Source organism: Furipterus horrens, unplaced genomic scaffold (assembly GCF_987537825.1).
Source record: "Furipterus horrens unplaced genomic scaffold, mFurHor1.1.pri manual_scaffold_11, whole genome shotgun sequence".
In the NCBI taxonomy this organism is placed as follows: domain Eukaryota; kingdom Metazoa; phylum Chordata; class Mammalia; order Chiroptera; family Furipteridae; genus Furipterus; species Furipterus horrens.
Window position 1 is genome coordinate 68,679,934 of NW_028327181.1, and position 12,356 is coordinate 68,692,289.

The following is a 12,356-nucleotide window of genomic DNA, read 5'->3' on the forward strand; positions in this document are numbered from 1 at the left end:
CTACTGCCCACGCCCTGAAAGGATGATAAATCTCACAGAAGAAGGAGGACTAGCAGGGCTGAAATAGGAATTTGAGCTGGCTTTTGAGAGATTCACAGGACTTGCAGCACAGGCAGAGCAAAGTAAGGGAGTTTTAGATGAGCAAAGGCACGAACAAAAGTAGAAATGGGCATGGTGTGGCTAGGTTATGGTGGGGGGCTGCCATGACCATTGAAAATGTAAACAAGGTATTAGGTTGGATTAGTAGGGTAGTCAAGATTGTCAGCTAATTAGATCACTTTTAATATTAGCTCCTGCCTGTTGGGAAAACAAGCCATTGTGTAATTGAAGAAAAGGCACACAGGCAAGCTCCAGGAAGAGGTGAGTATAAATACGACAGGCTTTAGAGAGGCCTGATGCAGGATTTAGTTTGCAATGTTTTAACTGAACCTATTTACGCCATGCTTTTTACACACTGGAGAAGAAATCCGCTAAGTAAATCTAGTCAATTGACAAGATCACACTTTTGTCTTTTAGCCATGTCCTTTTGACCAGGGTGACATAACTTTATGAGGGTGGAGAGTCTAAATCTCTCCTCAGTTCAGCCAACAAGAAATCAATGGTAGAAAGAGAGTAATTGGTAATACATCAAATCAACATCATCCATTTTGAGTTGAAGAAATTTTGCTGTCATGTCAACTCTGGCCTATTGTAAGTTCTCAAAATAGTACAGTGGCTTGTTATCTTGATTTCAGTTCCACACAATCTCTGGGAGTGGGCTTCCTTTAAAAATCTTTGGAATATAATGTGTAATAAAATAATAAAGCATATCAGCATTCATGACTAAAGAAAAATATCAGGGAGGAGTAGGTGGGAAAGTGGCTTTGATTTTCAGTTTGTGGGTTCTGACTCTATTCTAAAGACAGAATGTATTCTGGGAAGCTGAATGAACCGTTGTCTTATCATAATGAGACAGAAGATTGCAGTTAAACCTGTCGCCACTACGATAACAGGAGAGGCTAATAGGAGTATCTCCTTATAGCCATATCTTGGCACATTTCTGATGACCTTAAAAGAGAAAAACAAGCAATAATTTTAAAAAACAAACCAAAGAGATGGAAAAGATAAAAGTTAACTATTCTTAAGCCTGTGCTAAAGAATAGCTAACTATTCTTAACTACTACTCTAAAATCCCACTCTTTCAGGTGAATGGCTTATGAGGAGAGACCCAAAAACCCACAGAATATATTTATAAAATATTGTGTGTTTATCCTTACATGCTTAAACTTCAGTCCCCTTTACAGTACTCTCTATTTGATGCAATACACCTATTGAGACGTTTTTTTCCACTGCTCAAAACAGTTTTTGAACTTGTCAATTTTGATGCCATTTAGTGCTTCTGCTGTTTCTTTGTTTCACTGATTCCACATTGGCAAAACAAATCCCCTTGAGGAATTTTTCATCCAGGGAAACACAAAAAGTCACTCAGGGCAAGACTGGGTGAATAGGGAGGGTGGGGTGTGGGGGTCATGCGGTTTTTGTCCAGAACAGCTGAACACTCAGCAAGGTGTGCGCAGGCGCACTTGTAAATTACCCATCAAATATGTTGAAAGAGTCTTCCAAAAAAAATTCACTGATGCCTAACACACCCTCTCACAACAAAACCAGCTGGTACACTCTTACAGATGGGTTCCTAGAATACTCCCCTAGTGGAGGAAACCTGTACTACAAGGGGCCCGCCCTCCAGAAGACAATTCTGGGTTTTGGGGGGTTCCCTCTCATATAGGTTCTTAAAGAGCATACCGTATCTAATGTGTTATGCAATCTTAGTATTAGCATTTTCTTGTGCAATTTATTTATCTTGTGTGTTAGGTCCTCTTGGTGTCTACCCCAGGAACAGTGGCACCACTGTCTAAATGAGCAAAGTAGAAGATCACTGTCTTGGGCCTTGGCCAAAGTCACATGGCTAAGACAAGAGGCAGTCTGGGTGCCTCTGGTCTTCCTACCTCAGTGCTTTCATGGCACGTCCTAACTGACTCGCTGTCCAGGCCTTGTGCCTCAGGAGCTGCCCTTACCTCATGTGGCTCCTCCTCTTCCTCTTCACCCTGGGCTCCTGTCTTTTCATTTGCCCATTTGTTCATGTCCTCTGGCTTGGAGACCTCTTCTTCTTCTGGCTCAGTGAGCAAGTCTGTTAATAAATCTGTTCCAAAAAATAGTTTCCTCCATTTATTTTTGTAACTTGAATTGTAAAATTTAGGTTTAAGAAGGGTCCCTCTATTGTTTTTCAAACGACTCAGGGGCATACCTCCATCTTGTACATTTTAAAAAGGAAGTTTAATGAATGGTAATAACATTGATTCTATACCTGCTTTTTAATCTCCGAGAAATAAGGCAGTCTGTACTGTAGTGCACTAATGACATCACTGTTATCATTAAAGTCTAGCTGCTTACCCAGAATGGCTGACAATTTCTTCTTTTTTTGGCCTAAGGAGACCTCCTCTGGCTGAATTGTCAGCTCACTGCCCGCATTCTTATGTTCTCGCAACGCGCTCATGAAGGAGCCTTTCGGATTTTTTAAATGTGGTTCATCTGTCAAAAAAGAAGAGACCATTTTTGATCATGAAGGACTCATGGGACAGCTTTTTGTCAGTCCAAAGCCCTACATGCCAGTCAAATAAGTTGGGAATCAGCAAATATCGGAATGTTGTTGAGAGAGGAGAAAAATAAACCCCAACTTAAACCTGATTGACAACACAACAAAAGGAGAAAAGCTATGTTTTTAAAGGGCGTTATTGACTCAGAACATTCCACAGCGTGAAATAGAGTAACTATATTTAGGGTTAGTCCCTTAATCCCCGGGGGCCAGTTGCCAGGTACTGAAGAAAAACCAAGGCTGGAAGACCCCACTCAGTTACACTCTCTGCAGATCTACTGCGATTCCTCACGTTCATGGTTCCCACCCTGTCCTGCTCAGATGCAGAGGGAGCATGAGGCGTCCTCTCTCCACCTCTTCGTGTGCTCGTGTTCTTGCTTCCATCACAGGTGAGCGTGATTAAAACCCACGGCTAACAGGTCTTCATCTGGACATGCCCTTCTCCACTTACCCACCAAAGCATTACTTCGGTCATTGCTTCTACACATCCCTGCCCCCAGAACAAAAGGCTCTATACAGAAAAAGAACTCTATGTCCACTCTTGCTCTGTACTTAAATTTAGGCAGGCATCTGGAATGTAGGTGGGTTAAGAGACTTGGCAGGTTGTGTGCCATTGTGGAATGTTCAACACATCTATGGAATAATACTTTGGGGTTCTAATATACAGAAGGGAAAAGGCAACTGTTGTCAGATGCCTACTCTCCTTTCCTTTCATGTCTTTTCTTACATTTTCAGCTTTACTTGGGGAACCATCCAAAGCTTCTGACTGCATGAAGGTCAAGTGTATCATTGTGCAACTGGGTTTCCATTCCAGAATAATGAAAGTATTGCTGTTGAAGCTGAGGGTCAGAGAAGGAGTTGAGGGTCCCAAAGTGGGGAGCTTGTGGAGCCCCAAAAGGAAAGCCAGAGATCTGAGTACTAGGTGACAGCACTTAACACTCTCTAATCTTGTTTTTACTCTCCTGTTAAAGGAGATTAAAATGCCTGCTCTGCCCACCTTTGGGGTAGAAGAGAGTAATATAATGGGCCAAAAATTTGTTTTTGAAAAATGAGCCACACTCTCTTAATATAAGTAGCACAGTGTTATTATTTATGATGAGCCCCAGATCCCTGCCAGAGACCCACATTCACACTATTTGGGCATGAAAGCACATTTTGGAAGTTATCAGATGGTGCAAATAAGCCTAATTTGTAGAAAAATACTTAAAAGCACCCAAGTGTTTGGTGGATAGAAAACCGTGAGCTTCAGAGCAAGTTCAGAGTTGGACACTCTAAGAATACAAGAGGCCTCCCACCCATTAGAAGGATTTGTCAGTAGCTTCTGATAATAAAACCAGAAATTCAGATCCCAAATAGAATTTTCATAAAATACGATCACTCGTACTCTTTTTATAAAATTGCAAAACAAACAGAATAAAAATATAGCTCTACCTGTCCAACGAGGCAAAGGACAAATGAGGCCCAATGCATCCAGAGCCAGTTTACAGGCTGTGCCACTGACCAACAGGTTCTCATTTGGACGGAAAGCGCCAACTGAGCACCGCACGCACTGTGTGCTCATTGCTGTTAATCCCCTGCCCCCTTCCTTTCTCTTTTTCCTTCATCCAACTTTTAGCAAGGAAGCGATTCTCAGAAATATAGGGAGTTAAACTCTGGATGAATGAATAAAAATAACACGGTGACCTTATTTGTTTAAAAACTTACCATCACTGGGACAACTGTAATAGAACAACAATTTTAAAAAAGAAAGAACAAAAGAAAAACAGCAACAACAACGAACCTTCGAAAGGTATTTCCAAAGGAAAACAACTTATCATCATCGATTAAAAATTAAAACAAATAAAATAAAAAAGAAAGAATTTACCATTGGGCAATTCAGACTCACCACAAGTTGTGTGTGTCAGACAGTCAGCGGGGCAGTGTAATTTCACTCTCTGGCTGACCCTCTCAATGTTCTCACTGAATTTGCAGAGGCAGCAGGCCAAATTACGGGGGAGGATCCTATAAAGGGAAAGGCAGAAAATTAAATTATTGGCAGAAAAGCTATTTGAGCAGGTAGAAGAGGTGGGCAGAGGCTACCAGAGGGCTGTGCGAAGAAGCGTTATGGGGGCTTCCCACCTGAACAGTTTGGGGGGCATCAGCTGGCCATCGATTATTCTTTTGGTAATCCTCACTGGGGAATGTGCTTATTGATTTTAGAGAGAAGGGAAGGGAGGGAGAGAGAGGGGGAGAGAAACATCTATGTGAGAGAGAAACTAACCGGGACCCTCAGCGAAACCCTAGGCTGGCTGGAAATGGAACCCGCGACCCTTCGGTTTACAGGAAACCTCTCCAACTCACTGAGCCACACCAGCCAGGGCAGCCATTTGCTCTCTTGAATATTGTCAATAAATAGAGGGGAGGACAGAAGAGTAAGAATGGCAGACTAAAGGTGATAGGCACTAGAATCAGGTGACACTCTGATCTGTAGTTATAATTCAGATGTATCTCCTTCTCCCAACCCAGAAGTCTCACTTTGGGTGGAGAGTGCACTAGGAGGGGGAAATCTTCTAAGAAGGCTCTGGATAAGTCCCTAACTTATAAATCCCTAATTGTGAGTGGTAAATGTATTAGAAGTTACTCTGGGCATAAAGAAAAACATTATGTGGTTAAATAGTAGCAGACTGCATTGGGCAAATCTGGGCAATATGAACATTCAAAAGAATAATGATAATAAGGTATAACATAATTAATTTAAAGAAGAGCCCATGAGTTCACAATAATACTCAAAAAGAAAATAGGTAAACTATTATTTATAGAATAATTCCAGCTAATAAATGTAGTAGGAATAATAAAATTAGAAAAAGAGTGTCACTTTGTAACCACCAATGTAGTAATCGATCAGACACAAATTATTACTGATGCACAATTGGGTAAAAAGTTGAGAGGAGAATGTCCACTGATCTTAAAGCATCATTCAACAGATTATTTATTAATTACCAAGGAAAAAATAACTTTACAATGGAGGGATCTGGAAAATACCATGTTCACCAAAAGATCAAATTTAGCATTATAGGCCACTTAAAATGATGAGGTAGAAAGGATACATCACTTACGTAGTATTCCTTCCAAAATATTTTACTTTGAATCTGATCATGAGCAAACAGACAAATCCAGACTATGGGACAATTCATAAGACAACCATCTTAGACACATCAAAAATGCCAGTGTCATAAGAGACAGAAAATAAAAAGGGTAGATAAATGTTTTAGATTAAAGGAAACGAAGACAAGACATGTGATACCTGATCTTTGATTAGATTCTGGATCAAAACAAAACAGACTTAAAAAATATTATTGAGGCAGGGGGGAGAATATAACTGACTTTAGACCAAGTTGGGATCAATTTGACCTCCTGCCTAAAACAATTTAAAAACCAGACAAAATATATGTAACAACAGTTCTCAAGAAGTTGAAATTCAGGTAATGAAGGACAGTGACTCCCAAGAGATAGGAAACAAATTAAGGAAGCCCTCTGATGCATTGTTCTAACTTACTGCTCTGAGCTTCCAGGTCATGATGTAAGGAAGAAAAAAAACCCACAGAGACTGGTTAACTCCCTAAGGAATGGATATGAGAGTTGGGGAAACCAAGGTGACTGGAATGCACAAAGCAGAATACTAGGAAAGAAAAGAAGTACACAGACAAGCACTCTGGGGATATGCAGAGAGATCTCTTGAGTATTCAACAAAGTACTGGATGGTGCCTGTGTGTGAAGAGTGGTTTGAGCCCAGGAAAAGAACCACATGAAAGGATCAGAGAGAAGAATAACTGGATATCACCCACTGTTAGGAATAGTGCCTGCTCCAAGAAGCTGGAGATTAAAAACTACAGTGTCTAACTGAAAAAGACACTGGAGGGGGGATAAATGGTAATGGAGGAAAGATGCAATAAATACCTACATAAATATAAAAACCAAAAAGAACAAGAAAAAGACACTGGGTAGGATTACTGGCGTATTAGACAGTGCAGAAGAAGAAAAGACCGGTGACTTTAAAATGTAGCAATACAAACTATACAAAATGGAACGCCAAGAGAAACAACCAACAACAAAGATGAACAGAGCCACAGGGAGCTGGGCAACAACTTCAGGTGGCCTAATGTATGTGTGCTTAGAGTCCATGAAAGGGGGGAGACATAAAAATCTGCATAAATAGCCCCAAATCGTTCCTGTTGGTGAATACTGAACACTCACAGATCCAAGAAGGCCAGTGAAGTCCATGCACAAGAATTATGCCCAAAACTATACTGAAGCACATCATAATCAATTTGCTCAAAACCAACAATAAAGAGAAAATATTAAAATCAGTCCAAGGGGGAAAATAAAACCACTATATAAGAGGAACAAAGATAAAAATTACAGTAGATTTTTTTGTTGGCAATAATGTAAGCCAAAACTCCCAGTGCAAAAAAAATATTTGAGATAGTGAAGTGGGGAAGGGGACCCAACAACTATCAAGCTAGAAATCTCTACCCATGACCTTTCAAAAACAAAAGCAAAATACTCTCAGACATCCAAAAGCTGAAAGAATTCTCCACTAGTAGATTTGCACTGTAAGAAATGTTAAAGGAGGTCGTTTTCAGCAAAAGAAAAATGTTACCAGATGGAAATACAGATTATTACAAATTCTGAAGGACACTTGAATTGGAAGTGACTTAGGTTAATATGTAAGTTTTTCTCATTATTTAAATATCTTTACAGATAATTGATTATTTAAACACAAAATATAGTGTAGTGTTTATAATGTAAGTAAAAGTAAAATGTATTGAAAACAACAGCACAAAGGCCAGGAGGGACAAATGGAAGTACACTATTGCAAGGTTCTTATACCATTGATGAAACTACAAAATATCATTGGAAGATAGGTTGTGATAAGGTAAAGATGCATACTATAAACCATAAAGCAATCACTAAAATAACAAAATCTGAGCTATAGCTTTGTAGCCCACAAAGAAAATAAAATACTCAAATGTATTCAATCCAAAAGCACAAATGAAAAGAAAACAACAGCAACAGGCAAACAGATGGGACAAATAAAAAACAAATAGCAAGACAGTAGATTTAAATGTAATTGCATCAATCATTACATTAATTGGAAATGGTCTAATACAGTTGTCACACTAGATAAAAAAGGCAAAAGCCATCTTTATGTGTCTACAAGAACCAACTTCAATAGAAAGATACACATAGGTTAAAAGGATAGAAAATATACTATGCTAACACTAACCAAAAGAAAGCTGGAGTGGAGATATTTCCATAAGACAAAGTCAATGTCAAAGCATATTACCAGGGATGAAGGAGGCTATATTTCATCAAAATAAATATGTCAAATAATGAAGACGTTACCTAGAAACTTATACACCTGATAACAGAGTTTAAACATAGATGAAGGAAAGTGAGAATGACTAGGAGAAACAAACAAATCCACAATTATAATTGGATACTTTAACATTTTCTTTCAGTGATTGATAGAGCAAGTAGATAGAAAATCAACAAGGATATAGAAGACTAGAAGAACACTATCCACGTACATGATGTGTAGAAGACACTCCTCCCCAAATCAGCAGGATGTACACTTTTTTCAAGTGGACGCATAAGATTTGCCAAAATAGACCATATTCTGGCCTATTACCAGAATTTACTGGCTATAAAGTCAGTTTCAATAATTCAAAAAGGATTTTAGTTATTCAATATACGTTCTCTAACAACAGTGAAAGTAAATCAGAAATTAACAGATCTATAAAAAAAAAAGTCCACAGTTTTGACAACTAAAAAACATGCTTCTGAATAACCCTATGGGTCAAAGAAAAAATTCATAAGGGAAATTAGAAACTATTTTGAACTGACTGAAACAGAAAACATGAGATGTCAATATGTGGGATGTTGCTAAAGCAATACTCAGCTTCTGCAGCTTCCATCTTAAGGAACCAGAGAAAGGACTTCAGGTCAAGTTGCAGGTATAGGCAGACATGCTTCAGCAGCCCCTTGCACGAGCATAAGAAATATCACAACTATCCTCAAAACAAAAAACACCCAGAACTGTGAGAAAATCGAACTGCATGGAAGTCTGACAACCAATGATTTAAAGGAGCCATATTCATCCAGATGGGTAGGAGGGGTGGAGCCGGGGCGGAAAGGACACTGTGTGGTGCTGGTGAGTTGGCACCAGTGGCTGGCAGAACAGGCAGTCCTACATTCATGTGTGGTGCATAAAGATCGAGTGATCCCAATCCAAGGCCAGACCACATAGCCCAGGGCGCCAACACCAAAAATATAAAGCATAATAACTTCTGGCTATAAAAACCAGTGTGGGTTGGGGTGGCGGAAGAAACCACTTGTCACTCAAGAGAGCCTGCTTAGAGGGCCCCCACAGTTCTAGAATGCACTCAAACCCACCCACTCTGGGAACCACCACCAGTGCAACAGCTAGAGGGGTGCCAGTGGGTGAAGTGACTGGAAGCAGGGTGAGTGCCGAGCAAGCCTCCAGAAGCCAGGCAGTGGCATTGTCCTCTCTCTGACCCCTCCTCCACATACAGAGCCACAGAGTGGTGAAATGGGTTGCCCCGCCCTGGCAAATACCCAAAGCTCCACCCCATACAACTTAACAGATGTGCTAAGACAGGGAGTCAAAGCAGCTCTACCTCGTACACAGAAACAAACACAAGGAGGCTGCCTGGTTGAGGAAACAAAGGAATATGGTGCAAATGAAAGAACAGAACAAAACTCCAGGAAAAGAACTAAACAAAATGGAGATAGCCAACCTATCTGATGCAGATTTCAAAAACACTGCTGATAAGGATGCTCAGAGAACTCACTGAGTACTGCAAAAGCATAAGGGAAGAAATGAAGGCTACACTAAGTGGAATAAAGAAAAATCCACAGGGAATCAACAGTGAAGGGAAGGAAGCCAGGGTGCAAATCAATGATTTGGAACATAAGGAAGAAATCAAGAGTCAACCAGAAGAGAATGAAGAAATATGGAAGTTAAAAAAATGAGGAGAGAATAAGAAAACTCTGGGACACCTCCAAAAGTACCAACATCCGAATCATAGGGATGCCAGAAGCAGGAGAGGAAGAGCAAGAAAGTCTATTTGAAAAAATAATGAAAGTAAACTTCCCTAATTTGGCAAAGGAAATAGACATGCAAGTCCAGGAAGCACAGAGAGTCCCAAATAAGTCGGACGCAAAGAGGACCACACCAAGATACGCCATCATTAAAATGCTAAGTGGTAAAGGTAGAGAGAGAATCTTAAAAGCAGCAAGAAAAAAGCAGAGAGTTACCTACAGAGGAGTTCCTTTAAGCCTATCAGCTGATTTCTCAGAAGATACTTTGCAGGCAAGAAGGGACTGGCAAGGAGTATTCAAAGCGATAAGAAACAAGGACCGAAACCAAGATTACTCTATCCAGCAAAGCTATCATTTAGAACGGAAGGGCCAAAAAAAAGTAGAAACAACTCAAACATCCATTAACTGATGACCGCTTAAACAGACTGGTATCTTCACACAACTGGAAAATTACACAGCAATAAAAAGGAATGAACTACTCACAGATGCAATAACATGAATGAATTCCAAAAGGATTATGCTAACTGAAAGAGGCCAACCCAAAAGGCTACACTTTACATGATTTCATTTATAAGAGACTCTGGAAAAGGCAAGACTATCGTGACAAAAATCAAATTGGTACTTGCCAGGGACTAATGGTGGGAGGAGGAACTGAGTGCAAAAAATCATGAGGAGCCTTTTAGGTATGACGAAAGTATTCTGTATCTCAAATATCATGGTGGCACATAAATACACATTTCTCAAAACTCACTGAACTGTATACTTTAAAATAGTGAATTTTATTAAATAAGAATCCGACTTAAGAAAATAATAAGGCAAACCTAAAAGAACAACTAAGTGAAAATAAATATAAGAAAAATCAACTTACAGTTTTTCCAAATTAGTGTTTAGCGCGAGGATGCGCTCAACTGTTGTGAGTGACACATCTGTTTTCCCCAGGTCTCTGAAGGAGAAAGTCCAAACATGCATCAAATGAACCCAAAGACAAAATTCTGTACTTGAAAGGGCACTTAATATCTGCTTACTTCAGTTTTGGCTTCTCTGTCAAGCCAGCTCAAAAGTTTACTTGCTGTGGATAATAATTTCAGAGAGCTCTTCTTGAAGAAATTTACATTTATTTGCATCATCAAATTAATGATGTTGGTGAACAGTACAACCTACTTTTTTTTAGCCATTATTCTACTTCTCATTCTCAGTAGCATCCACCACTTCATTACTCTTTAAAAAATACATAATGTACAAGTTATTCCTTTTTTCTTTCTGAGATCAATGGTATTTCTACATGCTTCTCAAGTTACATATCAGTGTGTGTTCTTTAACATCGCTCCCTTTCTCTGCTGGCTCCCTTGTCCACCTGCATTCTCTCGTAATCATTTTTCTGTGCCAATAACTTTGTTTTTTTTCAATAGGGAAAGATATTTTATTTATTTTTTATTTTTAAAAATATTTTTAAATTTATTTTTAGAGAGAGGGGAAAAGAGGGAGAAAAACATCAATGTGTGGCTGCCTCTCATGCTTCCCCAACAGGGGACCTGGCCCTCAACCCAGGCATGTGCCCTGACTGGGAATAGAGCTGGCTATACTTTGGTTCGCAGGCCAGCGCTCAATCCACTGAGCCACACCAGCCAGGGCTACTATGCCAATAACTTTTATGCAATAAACCAGTTATAATTTAAATTACGACTTTTTAGTCAAAATGCAAAATGCTAACACTTTGACAAAAGTAGAAAGGAGCAGAAATCATCTCACAAACCAAGAGATTATCGCAATACTTACAAATGTTTTAATGCCGGCAATTTGAAAAGATAGGGATCATCAAGACTTCTCAAAGGATTGCGATTGAGGATTCTGAAAAAAATGCAATATAATAAAAATTATCTGCATTTTCAATAACTGCTACGAAAGTTTATATTCATTTTGTTGGTACAGAACTAGAAGGTTAAAAAAATATTATTTTCTGTCTTTACTTATAGATCACCCAGAGAATCTGTAAAACACTCTTTGTTGGGGAACTACCCAGATCTCTAAATGATAAAGTGGGGAAGAGAAAGTGGAAAATAAAAAAAGAAGAAGAAGAAGAAGAAGATGATGATGATTAAAAAAAAAAAAAAAAAAAAGTGGATAGCAAAGAAAAAAGTATGCCAAAGAACTTTCAGATGGAAAACCCTAGAGGTGACTATGCTGACAGGAAGCTCTTGCTCTACAGAAAATACTTATTGTAGCGTCCTCCATAATTCAAGTTGCTTTTCTTTCATCTACAGAAAGATTTTTAAATTCCAGTTTAAACCCCCCAGTTAAAAATAAAAATAGGACCAACTCCTTGGTTTTAGAGCCAAAGAAGGGATAAATCTTAAGAGGAACTGGTGAAAACCACACTCTCATTACATACTCCCATGTGTATTCTTATATCACAAACTTCCTTACATTTCATGTAATCACCTGTTTACTTGTCAATTTCTTGGACTGTTAGTGCCTAAAATTTTCTAGGTATTTAATAAATGTTTGTTTAATAAATAAATAACATTTTAACTACATATCAATAAAATGAACAAATGTGATTTTTGACAAAATTTTTTATTTCAAATGCTGAAATAAATTTTATTCTTGACTCTTTAAAACA

The 12,356-nt window shown here is 38.9% G+C and overlaps 1 protein-coding gene across 2 annotated transcripts in view; it reads left to right on the plus strand.

Moving 5' to 3' along the window:
- The window catches only part of SKA2 (spindle and kinetochore associated complex subunit 2), a 47,127-nt gene extending 35,343 nt beyond the window's left edge, over window positions 1–11,784 (plus strand). For both annotated transcript variants that reach the window (XM_090291937.1, XM_090291939.1), the window contains 2 exons: window positions 291–360; window positions 11,710–11,784. In XM_090291937.1, coding sequence (XP_090148063.1) covers window positions 291–360; window positions 11,710–11,729 — 90 coding nt within the window. In that variant the 3' untranslated portion in view covers window positions 11,730–11,784. The remainder of the gene's footprint in view (window positions 1–290; window positions 361–11,709) is intronic.
- The last annotated feature ends 572 nt before the right edge of the window (window positions 11,785–12,356 follow it).